Source organism: Salvelinus alpinus, chromosome 4 (genome assembly GCF_045679555.1).
Source record: "Salvelinus alpinus chromosome 4, SLU_Salpinus.1, whole genome shotgun sequence".
In the NCBI taxonomy this organism is placed as follows: Eukaryota; Metazoa; Chordata; class Actinopteri; order Salmoniformes; family Salmonidae; genus Salvelinus; species Salvelinus alpinus.
Window position 1 is genome coordinate 54,757,335 of NC_092089.1, and position 16,565 is coordinate 54,773,899.

The 16,565-nt window shown below is 41.9% G+C and overlaps 1 protein-coding gene across 1 annotated transcript in view; it reads left to right on the top strand.

Moving 5' to 3' along the window:
* Positions 1 to 16,127, top strand: part of LOC139573969 (2-oxoisovalerate dehydrogenase subunit beta, mitochondrial-like) — an 84,561-nt gene extending 68,434 nt beyond the window's left edge. Inside the window, exons 10-11 of the mRNA XM_071397994.1 lie at positions 13,142 to 13,303; positions 15,654 to 16,127. Coding sequence (XP_071254095.1) covers positions 13,142 to 13,282 — 141 coding nt within the window. The 3' untranslated portion in view covers positions 13,283 to 13,303; positions 15,654 to 16,127. The remainder of the gene's footprint in view (positions 1 to 13,141; positions 13,304 to 15,653) is intronic.
* The last annotated feature ends 438 nt before the right edge of the window (positions 16,128 to 16,565 follow it).

Genomic DNA, 16,565 nt, shown 5'->3' on the forward strand with positions numbered 1-16,565 from the left:
ACCACCAGAGTCAAAAGCAGAGAGGGAGACCTGTACCACACCTCACCACCAGAGTCAAAAGCAGAGAGGGAGACCTGTACCACACCTCACCACCAGTCAAAAGCAGAGAGGGAGACCTGTACCACACCTCACCACCAGTCAAAAGCAGAGAGGGAGACCCTGCACCACACCTCACCACCAGTCAAAAGCAGAGAGGGAGACCCTGCACCACACCTCACCACCAGTCAAAAGCAGAGGGGGAGACCTGTACCACACCTCACCACCAGTCAAAAGCAGAGAGGGAGACCTGTACCACACCTCACCACCAGTCAAAAGCAGAGAGGGAGACCTGTACCACACCTCACCACCAGTCAAAAGCAGAGAGGGAGACCTGCACCACACCTCACCACCAGAGTCAAAAGCAGAGAGGGAGACCTGTACCACACCTCACCACCAGTCAAAAGCAGAGAGGGAGACCTGTACCACACCTCACCACCAGAGTCAAAAGCAGAGAGGGAGACCTGTACCACACCTCACCACCAGAGGCAAAAGCAGAGAGGGAGATCTGCACCACACCTCACCACCAGAGTCAAAAGCAGAGAGGGAGACCTGTACCACACCTCACCACCAGAGTCAAAAGCAGAGAGGGAGACCTGTACCACACCTCACCACCAGAGTCAAAAGCAGAGACTCTGCCTGGAATATCCCATTCAGGGGCACATGGTGGGAATGAAGGCCTGTGATACAAATGGCTTATAGTATTGTATGGGTTACTGTTACAATTGATAAAGTGCATGCTCAACTGTCAGAGTCCAGGACTCAACTTTTATTCTATTCTTTATGTGAAATATACTTTGAACAATGTGCAAATAGATTTTCTTCGAAGTGACAGGGCTGAGAGTATGCCTTGATTTACCCACCCTGGAGCTTTTTTTATTTTTATTTGGATTGTTGAAGAATAAATAATTGAAATCAGGCCGTCAGTAGGCTTATCCCAATGTTCAGCTGTTTTGTTATCTGGTTTTGAGGCATGTGCAAAACTCTTTCCACCCCTTTCCATGTTTTAAAGTGACTCCAGGAGTGGCTATATATAATGCTTTTGTCAATGTATTATGTCTGGACAGGAGGGTGAAACGAAAGGATAATCGGGTCAAAGCCAACTGCCTCAGGGCAGTGTAAGCACGGTCCAATTATGGATTAGTTTGACTTTCTTTTAAATTTGGAACAGCGGCGTTAAGGGTTTGAAAGTTTCCATTCGGTGGATTAACTACACCTCACAAAAGGTGTTGTCATTGGCTGACCTCTACTCATATCAGAGCTTTCTCTGCTGACTTACAATGGACCTCAAGGATACAAAGAGTGCCATGGAAAAGTTGAGCAGCCTCTCCCATACTGCTGTGCATACAGCTTTGTGACAATTAACACATGGACCTCGCTGTGCTACAGTGTTATTCCATAGTTTTGATGTCTTCACTATTATTCTACAATGTAGAAAGTAGTCAAAATAAAGAAAATCCCTGAATGAGTATAAAAGACTGGTACTGTATAGTATTTATAGGCTAGACCCCTGGGATTAGACTGTACAGTAGAGGCTGTGTTTACAAGCAACACTGTGGCTTTAAGTCTGTTTCACGCTATACATGGAGGTACACTTAGGGATGAAGCTTTACTTGAGATACACAAGCAAAACTAGAGCTTCCATGTGATTTGTATTTATTTATTAAGGAACAGTTCATGCTGCATCTCCCCAGTCACTGCAAACACCAATCCCAGATTATAAACTGGGTGGTTTGAGCCCTGAGTGCTGATTGGCTGACGGCTGTGGTATATCAGACCGTATTCCACGGGTATGACAAAACATGTGTTTTTACTGCTCTAATTAAGTTGGTAACCAGTTGATAATAGCAATAGTTCTGTCGTGCCTAAGAACAGCCCTTAGCCGCGGTATATTGGCCATATACCACACCCCCTCGGGCCTTATTGCTTACTTATACACAGCCTCTGGTCCCGTAACCTTTGCTGTAGACCTACCACAGCTTTCAGATACGTTGGAATCATCCACTCTGGTTGCTCAGGCGAGTTCCTTCCTTTATTTGTGTGTAATGGGAATGGCGCGGAGTCCAGCATTAAACTCCAACCCAGCGCTTATCGCTGAGCTGTGGTACTACTGGTCCGGGCCTCACATCAAAGATGGCCGTCTTCCATTCCGGCCCAGTTGGGGTTGGTCAAAGATGAAGGCCTGCGTTTTTCTGCCATACATGCCTTCTGAATCAGAAGCAGAGCCCTTGTTTGCCTGTTAGGCCATTTTTAAAGAAAGCTGGTTTGTTTTCCTGCGCCTTCCACTGTAAAACCATGGCTGGATGCCCCGTCTCTTTCCCTCACAGGATACACCAATCTCCTTCAAAGGGATGTGTTTATGGAAGAGGCCTGTTAGGCTACACACACACTGAGGGAAGTGAAATTGGATAGCCTGCAGGCTGTGGTAGAGTATGGACATGAGCTATTGCTCCAAGCTCCATGTTCTCTTTTTTGACAATTGATGGGTTGAATGGCCACAGCCTAGCATGAACCACTCTTTGGCCAGTTTGGGTGTTAATCCATCCATACTGGGCCATCCTTTACCTGTAGAGGTAGATTTTAATCTAAATTGCAAGGGATTTCCCTAAATTTGACCTTCAATAGGATGATCAGAGAATGTGACTCATTTTTCCTTCCAGGAAGTTGCATAGTAAGTGATATGAAAGTACTAGTACACAGGAAGTCTTTAATTATCTCCTCTAATCAGTCTCTAAAAGCTTCCAGTCTTTATGAACCCATTAACTGCTGCTCTCTTTGAACCCTCTGAAACCATTGTTCATATGGGAATCATGGAAGTAAACAAATACTTTGAAGATCAAAATGGATTTTCCAAGATGTCTTAAAAAAAAAAAATGACCACACCATGTATTATTTGTAAACCCAGTAAAATAAAAAGTGATTTAAAAAAAAATATAAAATATAAATAAAAAAATAAATAGATGGGCTGCTGTCAACCTCAGAGCGGTGTTGAAATGGCCTGTGTTTGTTGATAATCAGTCATTGGAGAGCCTATGTAAGTCTGATAAAGGTACAGATTAAACGGTGCTGAGAGACTAGGCAGAGGAAAGTACACCCCAGTAGTGAGATCTCACTGATGTGTTCTTATGTGCTGCGCCACACAGTGCATTCGGAAACTATTCAGACCCCTTGACTTTTTCCACATTTTGTTACGTTACAGCCTTATTGTAAAATGGATTAAATTGTTTGTTTCCCCCCACATCAATCTACACACAATACCCCATAATGAAAAAGCAAAAACAGGTTTTTGGAAATGTTTGCAAATGTATAAAAAAATACTAAACTGAAATATCTTATTTACATAAGTATTCAGACCCTTGTCCTTGGTTGCAACACTCACTACCGAGTTCCAAACTGCTTCTGGATGCAACGTCAGTACAATAACTTCGTTGGGAGCTTCATGAAATGGGTTTCCATGCCCAGCAGCCACACACAAGCCTAAGATCATGCACAATGGCAAGCGTTGGCTGGGGTGGCGTAAAGCTCGCGGCCATTGGACTCTGGAGCACTGGAAATTCGTTTTCTGGAGCAATGAATCACTCTTTACCATCTGGCAGTCCAACGACCAAATCTGGGTTTGGCGGATGCCAGGTGAACGCTACCTGCCCCAGTGCATAGGGCCAACTGTAAAGTTTAGTGGTGGAATAATGGTCTGGGGCGGTTTTTCATGGTTCGGTAGTTCCAGTGAAGTGAAATCGTAACGCTACAGCATTCAATGACATTCTAGACGATTCTGTGGTTCCAACTTTGTGGCAACAGTTTGGTGAAGGCCCTTTCCTGTTTCAGCATGTCAATATCCCAGTTCACAGAGAGAAGTACAAACAGAAACGGTTAGTCGAGATCGGTGTGGAAGAATTTGACTGGCCTGCACAGAGCCATGACCTCAACCCCATCAAACACTTTTGGGATTAATTGGAACGCCGACTGTGAGCCAGGCCTAATCGCCCAACATCAGTGCCCAACCTCACTCATGCTCTTGTGGCTGAATGGAAGCAAGTCCCCGCTGCAATGTTCCAACATCTAGTGGAAAACCTTCTCAGAAGAGTGAAGGCTGTTATAGCCCCAAATGAGGGACCAATTCCATGTTAATGCCCATGATTTTGGAATGAGATGTTCGACGAGCAGGTGTCCACATACTTTTGGTAATGTACCATTTAGCCCTATAAATAGGATGCCAAATTCATGATATTAATAATACACTTATGTTTGGATATTGGATATTGTCTGAAGGATGGTTGGTTGATTTTCAAATGTAGTCTACAAGTTATTACTATGTTGGATTCATACCTCCATCTCAACTAAAAATCTAAGTTAGAGAATAGGACTAAATCACATCAAACTTTATTTGGAGTGCAATTAAAGTTTGATTTGATTTAGTGCTATTCTTTAACTTAGATTATTGGTTGAGATGGAGGTATGAATCCAACATATCAATTATTCATTTTTGGACAAACTTTATATTGAATTGTGAACACAACCAAATATCAAATTTGAAGGAGTATCTTCTGCTTGGATAGTACACACACATTGGCCAGCTTATTAGGTATACCCATCTAGTACCGGTCGAACACCCCTTTGCCTCTATAACAGTCTGAATTCTTTGGGGCATGAAAACGTTGTTCATTTGGTATCAAGGGACTTCACGTGTGCCAGGAAAACGTTCCACACATCATTACACCACCGCCACCAGCCTGTACGTTTGACACCTGGCAGGATGGGGCTATGGACTCATGGTGCTTATGCCAAATCCTGACTTTGCCATCAACATGACACAACAGGAACTGGGATTTGTTAGACCAGGTTACTTTTTTCCACTCCTTAATTGTCCAGTGTTGGTGATCGCGCGCCCACTGGAGCCACTTCTCCATGTTTTTATCTAATAGGAGTGGAAACCGGTGTGGTCATCATCTGTGGTAAGGACCGACAAGTTGTGCGTGCCGAGATGCCTTCCTGCACACTTCTGTTGTACTTCGCCGTTATTTTCCTGTTTGTGGTCTGCCTTAGCTTGCACGATTCTTGCCATTCTCCCTCGACCTCATCAACGTGAAAAGCCCAGGACGCCGGCCGTTTCTGAGATACTGGAACCGGCGTTTCTGGAACCGTTTGGCCCATTCTAATGTTCTATTTGAATGCAACAGTAACTGAATGCCTCAATGCCAGTCTGCCTGCTTTGTATAGCAAGCCACGGCCACGTGACTCACTGTGTGTCGGAGCAAACCATTATCGTGAACGGGGTGACGTTTTAAATAAATATTATGAATAACGTACATAAAAGACCATATCCAAAGGTAAAGTGTAATATTATTATTAGTATCATGAATTTGGCATCCTATTTATAGGGCTAATGGTAGATATTTCTAAACTTCCAAAGATGGATGAATGAGAGTATACCTAGCTAAATGATGTTGTCCTTTATTGGGCATGTCAATGTAGCCTACATAAACTCAACCTTACTCCGAATTGACTTTCACATACAACTTATGTAAGAAAAGTTAGTTACTTTCAACTATTCAGTGTTATTTTGGTAGTCTACTCAAATTAGTATGGAAGTGTATCAATGTCTAAATGTGTTGACAGGGTAGCTTCGCTGAATTGAACACCGCTTGTTTCCAAATCTAAGTAGGGTACATAGAGGTAATCATCTGGACGGTAGACTTGTTCTCTCTGAAGTGCATTGCCCCTCGTATACCAGTAGGAGTCAATGTTCAGGCAGGAATCGTTGGATTTTGGCTTCACATTTTATTTCAATATACCTCTGTGTTTAGGTTCATGAGGCATGACACTGAAACGATGTTGATTCAAACATACCATTTTACTATCAACATTGAAACAAGTTCAAATAAAATGTCTAGGGCTGTCCCCGACAACAACAAAAAAAATCTTAGTCGACCGAGAGTCGTCTGTTCTTTCAGCCAATCGATCAGTCAAAATGTTTAAATGTGATTTTTTTTCATATGTTTTAATAAAATTAACTATATCTAGGCTACTGAGCTTGTCTGATCCTTTAAGCGTTGTAATTAAAAATGAAGATGCACAAATTACTAAAGAGGGAGCCAGAGATCAATATATCCTAACTAGTAGAGTGCCAATTTATCGTACCATTTCTACGGATCTGCGTGCCAGTTATGATTTTTATATGCACATTTTCGTGGAACAGTTTCAATTTATAATAGTCTTCATATCTGAATCAATGTCACGTCGGTAATCAAAATTCTAAATGAAAAAGATACCAATCTAAAAGTAACTTTCTATTGCTATTGCCAATATGTAAAAATAGCAGCCTGCAGGTAGCCAATATCCTGATTTTAAAAATAAATATCCTATAAATCATATTGGCTACACATGGCCTGTCTGCGAGGAACTTGAAACATTTGTGTCAACTATTAACTTGGTCCAGCCCGAAGCTAGTGCTAGCAAACTTACAACATTAAATAAAGTTTTCTGGGCCCTCAGTTTCCCACACCAGTGAGAGCCTACAGCTGTGTGTCAGGAGATTTGCGCAAGAGATAAGAAGTAATCAGGTAGGCCTATTTTATGGAGCATGACATTTTCTTCCCCTTTTCATGCTGAGTTGTTATCGAAAGGGAGAGAGCTGGAAAGATTTTTCAAATAGGCTACGTTGAGGAACTATTGTCATTCTCAATGGATGTAAAAACAGACTTTGTTTACTTGCTGTTAAAGGCAAAGAAAAAATTTCTTTGAGAAGCTCCACAGTGGTGGTGAGTTAAGACAGTCAGAAATAGTATCAGATCCCCAGATCTGGGCACATTTATAGGTCTACATTTGCTCGCAGGCCAGGTAGCCTAGGCCTACTTCTATACGTATTCAGATGCATCTTTGCCTGGATCCTGACTTGTCTCCCAGCCCTGCCACTGAAAAACATCCCCACAGCATGATGCTGCCACCACCATGCTTCACCGTAAGGATGGTGCCAGGTTTCCTCCAGACGTGATGCTTGGCATTCAGGCCAAAGAGTTGAATCTCTATTTCATTATACCAGAGAATCTTGTTTCTCATGGTCTGAGAGTCTTTAGATGCCTTTTGGTGAACTACAAGTGGGCTGTCATGTGCCTTTTACTGAGGAGTTGCTTCAGTCTGGACAGTCTACCGTGAAGGTGTGATTGGTGGAGTGCAGCAGAGATGATTGTCTTTCTGGAAGGTTCTCCCATCTCCACAGAGGAACTTTAGAGCTCTGTAAGAGTGACCGGCGGGTTCTTGGTCACCTCCCTGACCAAGCCCCTTCTCCCCCGAGAAGACTCTGGGAAGAGTCTTGGTGGTTCCAAACTTCTTGATGATGGAGGCCACTCTGTTCTTGTGGACCTTCAATGCTGTAGAAATGTTTTTGTACCCTTCCCCAGATCTGTGCCCTGTCTCTGAGCTCTACGGACAATTCCTTCGACCTCATGGCTTCGTTTTTGCCTAGACATGCGCTGTCAACTGTGGGACCTTTATATAGACAGGTGTGTGCCTTTCTGAATCATGTCCAATCAATTTATTTTACCTCAGTTGTACTCCAATCAAGTTGTAGAAACATCTCAAGGATGATCAATGGAAACAGGATGCACCTGAGCTCAATGTCGAGTCTCATAGCAAAGGGTCTGAATGCTTATGTAAATGAGGCATTTCTGTTTTCTTTTTTATAAATATGCAAACATTTCTAAAAACCTGTTTTCGCTTTTGTCAATATGGGGTATTGTGTTTAGATTGCTGATGAATTTTTATTTATTTAATCCATTTTAGAATAAGGCTGTAACTTAACAAAATGTGGGAAAAATCAAGGGGTCTGAGTACTTTCCAAAGGCACTATATTTGGGACTAAATATAAAATAGTATTTGTTGACCAACAGCCTATCAACCAAACAATCGAATAGTCGACTAAAAGTCCTAAAAATGTAAAAATGACATGAAATTCAACAAAATTTCAACCACCCAATTGAATGTAGGATGAAAAATATTTTTTATGTTTCTGCATGACATTTTCAATGCAATTTCAACATTACATAGTTCTGATGATTATGTTGAAATTAGATTAATGTAACAACCTGTTAGTCAGGTTAAGTCAATGTATTTAAGTGAACATTTTACCCTAATTTCAATGTTTACAACGCTGGTTCAAATTAGATCAAAACATATAGCTGGTTGATTACTTATTTCAAATCCAATGTATTCTCCACGTTGATTCCTAGTCACAATACAGATTCAGCTAGTGTGTGCCCAGAGTGCAGTGTGTGATTTGTCGTTGTTGGCAGTCCCATTTGGTAATATTGGTATAACCCGGGAGTGACTGAATTCCCAAATCTGTGGCTGTCGCTGACACACTTTTTCCGTGTGACCGGAGGCAAAATGCGCAACTGCAAATCTAAACCCCCGCCAATTGGTATTTTTATATTTTTCAATATTGCCTCCTCGAGAGATGCAGTCCTCCATTTTTGTCATATTTATATGCAGACATTTAAGTCAGATTGCATATAATGATGTGTTTTCTCCAAAGATAAACAGCGATTTGAGTGAAATCGGAGTTCTGTGGCACATCACCATTTAGCTGTGGTGACAAGCAACCAGACTGTTCTTTCCTCCTGCTTCCAGTAAGTAAGTGTATTTAGAGGAGATTACAGTTTGGAATCTGACAGGAAAAAGCCTTTAGTACTGTCTTTGTCTGCCTGTGGATCATAGACTGTCTCATGAGACGTTCTCCCTTAATGCTCTGCACTCTAGAGACACTGATGGTCCTCTATCGTGACAGTAAATTAGGAGAGATGGGCTAGGCTACATGGCCGATGCTACATGTTTTCATTCTTTCAAAACGTCTGACAGGATTTATCACACGTCTGATGTAACTCTACAAAAATGCAGGCCTGACCAGACTCATCTTAAATTTGAAGCTTCATCTTGATGATTAAGTGTGCTGTCAATCTGTCACTGAAGTCCACTGCAGGCCCCTTTCAGCTGCCACACACGTGTCTGTCTTTACACTGTTACACTCCTAGCCCCCATGACCAGGAATAGCTTTCCACTGAGCAACATGGCAAGGAAAACTGGTCAAAGAATATAATTAGCAGCTCAAATGTTTTTATTTTCCTTAGTGGCATACATGCCACTGCCAGACATTGTGAGCGTCCTTTCTGAGAGTTCTGCGTCAAGAAAATCTTCACCTTCCAAGTGTTGAAGAGCTATTAAAGTTCTTCAAGACTGTGAAAACTAATTTTGGGCTTATAAGATTTTAACCTTACAGAGTCTAAATTGATTCATGTTCTTGCCTCAAACTAGGTGAATCGATATATTTGACTATAGAATGTGAACTTATGGTCTTATACATACAATGCATCATGCCCAGTCTCCCAGCTCTGCCCTAGACTGTTGGAGGGGACAGAAGGACTTATCCATGGAAGCCGTTTGGCTCACTTGGCCAAGGAGGGGTAGGGTTGGATGGGGAGGGGATGCTGGCTGGCACTAACTGCAGGCATCCATTAAAGCTAAGCACCACTAATTAGCGAGGCAGAGCGGGGCTGCCTGTTGTGGGCTGAGTAATGACACCCCCACCCCCCCTTTGATACACTACAGTGGGCCATGAGCCATACACATGAGCACACTGTAAACTTGTGATGGATTCTGGGTTTTGACTCCTAAACTTGGAATAGTGTTAAACCTCTCTAGGCTAGTGCCCAAAGTAAACTGCCTGCTAACTACCTGCCCAGAAGCTAGGATATGCATATCATTAGTAGATTTGGATAGAAAACACTCAAGTTTCTAAAACTGTTTGAATGATGTCTGTGAGTATAACAGAACTTATTTGGCAGGCGAAACCCCGAGGACAAACCGTCCAGGATTTCTTTTTTTTTTAGGTCACTCTTTTCGACGCGTTTTCTATGGGGATCTAGATTTCTAAGGCACTTGCTTGCAGTTCCTATCGCTTCCACTGGATGTCAACAGTCTTTAGAAATTGGTTGATGTTTTTCCTTTGTGTAATGAAGAAGTAGGGCTGTTCAGAACGAGGGTCGAGTCTAGTGTACTGTTTTTTTAGGGGCACGCGACCTGAAAGCTCGCTCCACTTTGTTTTTATCGGCTATTGAACGCAGTTTATCCCGTCTTAAATGTATCCATTATTTACGTTAAAAAAATACCTAAAGTTGTTTGGACAAAGATACAGGTAACTTATTACATATTTTGTAGACATGTTGCGCGAGCTGGAATCGGTGTTTTTCTGGATCAAATGCGCCAAATAAATGGACATTTGAGATATAACGACGGAATTAATCGAACAAAAGAACCATTTGTGATGTTTATGGGACATATTGGAGTGCAAACAGAATAAGCTCTTCTAAGGTAAGGCACGAATTATATCGTTATTCCTGAGTTTTGTGTCGCACCTGGCGGGATGAAATATGATTGTCTGTGTTTGTTTGATGGGGTGCTGTCCTCAGATAATTGCATGGTTTGCATTCGCCATAAAGCCTTTTTGAAATCTGACACGGTTGCTGGATTAACAAGAAGTAAAGCTTTAATTTGGTGTATTGCATGAAAGTTAAATATTTCTAATAATTTGAATTTGGAGCTCTGCCATTTCACCGGATGTTGTCAAATCGATCCCGTTAACTTCTTAGGGATCAAATCCTGTTTTAATTATCAGGTATTCTATTGAAATATTGAGTGCTACGGTCTAGAGGGTCTACACCAGAAGTTAATGATTATCTGTTGGAGGAATGTATATAGTGGAGGCAATTAAATTTGAAATGTACTGAGTGCAGGGAAGACGATCAGATGTTGGCAGGCACTGATAAGGGTGGAGAGCTGTGGATTAGGGAGGAAGCGGGTCGAGGTCAGGTCACCTTAAGGGAGAAGGAACAGTTTGTGGCCCGTATCACTTAACTTCTTGCCTAGCAATAAAGATGTAATATTTAAAGAGGAGGAGGAAACCACCCAAATTGGGGTGTATATATACTATCACTGGTAGAAACATGTCTTTGTCTGTGCAGCTGTCTTGACCCAAACCAAGTTAATGGGTGAATTAACTTGGTTTAAGCTTTACTAATCGTCCGTGAGTTAATAGGTTCATTTAGAACCTAACACCTGGAAAAAACTGAATTGCTTTTAACACTGATTTATGACCTCTGTTGTACCACAGTGGTAATAGAACTGCATATACATACTGCATATGTATTCCCGTCTCATGGTACAGTAAACCCTTATAACCCAGAGGACCATTTCGTCTGTCTGCTAATTCCCTTTTAACATATCAAAGGATCCTGAGACATGCTGCTGCTGGCAATGCTAAAGCTATAGCTGTGAATTAGACTCCGCGGGCCTGGCATGGTACTGGGGACGTGGAGCCGACACGCATCTGCAGGCTCTCTATTGTGTTTTTACAGTCCGTGAAATACGGAGACGCACAAAGGCTTTCTCATGGAGCCTGACGTTCTTCTGAACCCTGCCAGATGTTTTTGAGGAGATTAAAAACATATTACTGCAGAAACATGCAAATACAACACAATGTCTACAGAGTAGGGCTAGCCTGTCTGTCTGTGTGTGTGAATGCTAGTTACTAAGACCTTATGGTTAATTTTCTCTCCTGTGGAAGCTATTGGCCCCTTCATCGCATTCAGATGCTGTGGGAGGAGGTCAAAAGCCAATAGAGACATGAGTGATGGCTTGTTTTCCAGCGCTGCCAAAACACAAGCTGTGCGTTGGCCAGCTCTGAGCTGTGATTTTAAATAAGCCATTTGTCTCCAACTTTTAAGGGTAGTGAATTCACTGAACCTGTTGGCAATGTTTCAGTGAAGCACTTCTAGCATTACTGTGGCTACAGCCATGACAGTGAAGCTGATTCCACTCCACTGTCTCGGTGTCAAGCACAGAACAGGGGCCTGGAGTTTATTCTGGTGTTTGGTATTGTAATAGGATCCCCATTTAGCTGTTGCAAAAGCAGCAGCTACTCTTCCTGGGGACCACATGAAATGTGACATAATACCGAACATTAATAGACAAGAACAGCTCATGGACAGAACTACATCAAAAATGTTTAAAGCACACGTAGCCTACATATCAATACATACACACAAACTATCTAGGTCAAATAGGGGAGAGGCGTGGTGCCGTGAGGTGTAGCTTCGTCTGTTTTTTGAAACCAGGTTTGCTGTTCATTTGAACAATGTGAGATGAAACAGAGTTCCACGAAATAATGGCTCTATATAATACTGTACACTTTCTTGAATTTGTTCTGGATTTTGGGGACTGTGAAAAGACCCCGGGTGGCATGTCTGGTGTGGAAAGTGTGTGTATCAGAGCTGTGTGTAAGTTGACTATGTAAACAATTTGGGATTTTCAGCACATTAATGTTGCTTATAAAAATAAGTGATGCAGTCACTCTCTTCTCTACTCTTAGCCAAGAGAGACTGGCATGCATAGTATTTATATTTGCCCTCTGATTACAATGAAGAGCAAGATGTGCCGCTCTGTTCTGGGCCAGCTGCAGCTTAACTAGGTATTTCCTTGCAGCACTGGACCACACGACTGGACAATAATCAAGATTAGACAAAACTAGAGCCTGCAGGAATTGCATTGTGGAGTGTGGTGTCAAAAAAGCAGAGCATCTCTTTATTACGGACAGACCTCTCCCCATCTTTACAACCATTGAATCTATATGTTTTGACCATGACGGTTTACAATCTAAGGTAACGCCAAGTAGTTTTGTCTTCTCAACTTGTTCAACAGCCACACCATTCATTACCAGATTCAGCTGAGGTCTAGAACTTAGGGAATGTGGTCAAGAAAAATGCTGGCCCTGTGTGTGTAATGCAAAGTCCGATTTAAACGGTTGTATTAACTGGGTCGTGTTTGGGCACAAGAAGGATGGAAACCTAGTAAAACGGGGAGGTGCTATTTGAACATGTCTGACTACGAATACTTTCAGATTTCCACTTGCAAAATTTTTCCCACGCATGCTCTAAGGAACACGAATTGTTGCGAATACCCAAACACCAGCAGAGCCTGTCATCCATGTCCAGAGGGATGTGATGTGACTGCTGAGAGAGTGAGACTGACCACGTACGTACCTGTTGTGTGTCCACAGGAGGAATGCTTCCTCAACCTAGAGGCGCCCATCGCTAGAGTCTGCGGCTACGACACTCCATTCCCCCACATCTTCGAACCCTTCTACATCCCAGACAAGTGGAAGTGCTTTGACGCTGTCAAGAAGTTGATCAGCTACTGATCTCCAACTACTGATCCCCAGGTGAGTACCACGTTGGAAATGGATGTGTCTGTTCTCTGGGGTTTGTAGTTTTTAACTGTGCACCTTTTTGAACCCCCCCCCCCAAAAAGTAAATCTAATCAAAAATCACCTCCAACCACTTTTTAACAATGATTCATAAAGAACAATGTAGATTATATCAGAAGCCTTATATCAGGTATGCGTTCAGGAGTCGCAATGTTCTGGAACGTTGCCAATAGACATGTACAGTGGCAAGAAAATTATGTGAACCCTTTGGAATTACCTGGATAAATGCATAAATTGGTCATCAATTTTGATCTGATCTTCATCTAAGTCACAACAATAGACAAACAAAGTGTGCTTAAACTAATAACACATACATGATTGTATTTGTCTTGTCTATATTGAATACATTATTTAAACATTCACAGTCTAGGTTGGAAAAAGTATGTGAACCCCTAGGCTAATGACTTCTCCAAAAGCTAATTGGAGTCAGGAGTCCACTAACCTGGAGTCCAATCAATGAGACGAGATTGGAGATGTTGGTTACAGCTGCCTTGCCCTATAAAAAACACTCACAAAATGTGAGATTGCTATTCACAAGAGCATTACGTGATGTGAACCACGCCTCGAACAAAAGAGATCTCAGAAGACCTAAGATGAATAATTGTTGACTTGCATGAAGCTGGAAAGGGTTACAAAAGTATCTCTAAAAGCCTTGACGTTTATCAGTCCACGGTAAGGCAAATTGTCTACAAATGGAGAAAGTTCAGCACTGTTGCTACTCTCCCTAGGAGTGGCCGTCCTCCAAAGATGACTACAAGAGCTGTGCAGAATGCTCAATGAGGTTAAGAAGAATCCTAGAGTGTCTGCTAAAGACAGAAATCTCTGGGAACATGTTAACGTCTGTTGACAAGTCTACGATACGTAAAACACTAAACAAGAATGGTATTCATGGGAGGATACCACAGAAGAAGCCACTGCTGTCCAAAAAAAAACATTGCTGCACATCTGAAGTTTGCAAAAGTGCACCTGGATGTTCCCCAGCGCTACTGGCAAAATATTCTGTGGACAGATGAAACTACAGTTGAGTTGTTTGGAAGGAACACGCAACACTATGTGTGGAGAAAAAAAGGCACAGCACACTAACATCACCACCTCATCCCAACTCTAAAGTATGGTGGAGGGATCATCATGGTTTGGGCTGCTTTGCTGCCTCAGGGCCTGGACAGCTTGCTATCATCAACCGAAAAATGAATTCCCAACTTTATCAAGACATTTTGCAGGAGAATGTTAGGCTATCTTTCTGCCAGTTGAAGCTCAACAGAAGTTGGGTGATGCAACAGGACAACGGCCCAAAACACACAAGTAAATCAACAACAGAATGGCTTCAACAGAAGAAAATGCGCCTTCTGGAGTGGCCCAGTCAGAGTCCTGACCTCAACCCGATTTGAGATGCTGTGGCATGACCTCGAGAGCAGTTCACACAAGACATCCCAAGAATATTGCTGAACTGAAACAGTTTTGTAAAGAGGAAGATCCAAAATTCCTCCTAACCGTTGTGCAGGTCTGATCCGCAACTACAGAAAACATTTGGTTGAGGTTATTGCTGCCAAAGAAGGGTCAACCAGTTATTAAATCCAAGGGTTCGCATACTTTTTCCACCTTGCACTGTTTACGCGGTGTGTTCAAGAAAGACATGAAAACCTGTTATTAGTTTAAGCAGACTGTGTTTGTCTATTGTTGTGACCTAGATGAAGATCAGATCAAATTGTATTACCAATTTATGCAGAAGTCCAGGTAATTCCAAAGGGTTCTCACATACATTTTCTTCCCACTGTATTTCGTAGAGCTGACATGATTCCCTATTTGACATGACTGAGGACCAGTTCTGCATGATATATTTCTATCTGAAAAATCAAACATTACACCCCACTGAACGCAATCCTGATCTCTGTGCTGCTTGCAATTGTCCTCAAACATCTCACTATGGCTGACTGACAAGACGTCTAGATTGAATGATTATGCTTCATGTCTCCAATTGAACTCCAATTGAACTTTTTTTATAGTTTGTGCAAATGATTATCTTTTATTTGTGGCAGCGTTGATGAGTAATTCACTGTGAAATGGAGAGCGCTGTCGTCATTCGCCTTGATCGGCTGTGTTTTTAATCCCTTTTTTTAATTGCCTGTGTCGTTTTGAGCACCATGTTGTAAAAATAAGCCTGGGAAGAAGTCACCAAAGGGATGGTAAATTGAATTCTACATGAGTCAACCCCCGCCTTTCTCTCGCTCTCTCTCTCCCTCTGCAATGTCAAGTATGATATCTGGACTGACGTACTGAACCTTTCTCTTCTCCTTATTCTTCCCAGAGCCACGTCTCGGAGGACCTGGACTCAGAGCTCTCTCTCGCCATTGTTCTCACCAATGGACATTATCCAGAAAAATACACTTTGTCAGCCATCCAATCAGGAAGCATAATCCAGATGTTTCTTTTGGCCCTCCGTGTGCAAGCACAGACTGTTACTTCTGGTTTAGGGAACCTTTTCTGTAAATGGGGAATAGGTGTCCTCTTGGTCGTCTGTCTTACTACTGTACGCTTTCTAGCTTCGATGGTAAATCAGATCCACACAGACAGTTTCACAAACACTAACGTGAGTACCAGTAAGTGTTATTCTATAGGAACTCTGAATATGTCTCTGCCTCAGTCTTCCCTGTTTGATTTTACTCTTTGAATGACTCTTTGCCTTTCTAATCTTACTTTTGTTTCACATCAAGTTGACTGTACTAAAAATAATGGACCTGTTTTTTGTTTTTTTTATGAAAATAAAGTAATTGTCCTTGCAGTGGTACATCAGCCTCATTATGTTTTGACAGTTCTTTAAAGGGACAATCTGAAGTAACTACATCCATTTTTTTACTTATAAATTAATATGTACCCGTTGATTCTTGAAGAATATAACTTATAAATGTCTCATGAGTTCAACTGTCGTAACCCATCAAAACCATCAATATAAGCTTATCTTACTCCAATGTTTGTAAATGCAGTCAATGTATACAAACACTGTATAGCCTCAAAATATGATTACTATAATTTTTATATCATGGATGGTCAGTCCTTGCATCCATAGCTCTACCTATGAAATTGAGTGGTTACATTTCTCTAGCCCCATCCCTCAGCTTTTTGGTGAAACAGGGAGTACACAGGGAGTACACTATTGTTTCAACTGCTGATTGCCACTTTAATGTCTTGATGGTTTTCATAGCTGAGATAATAGAGTTTT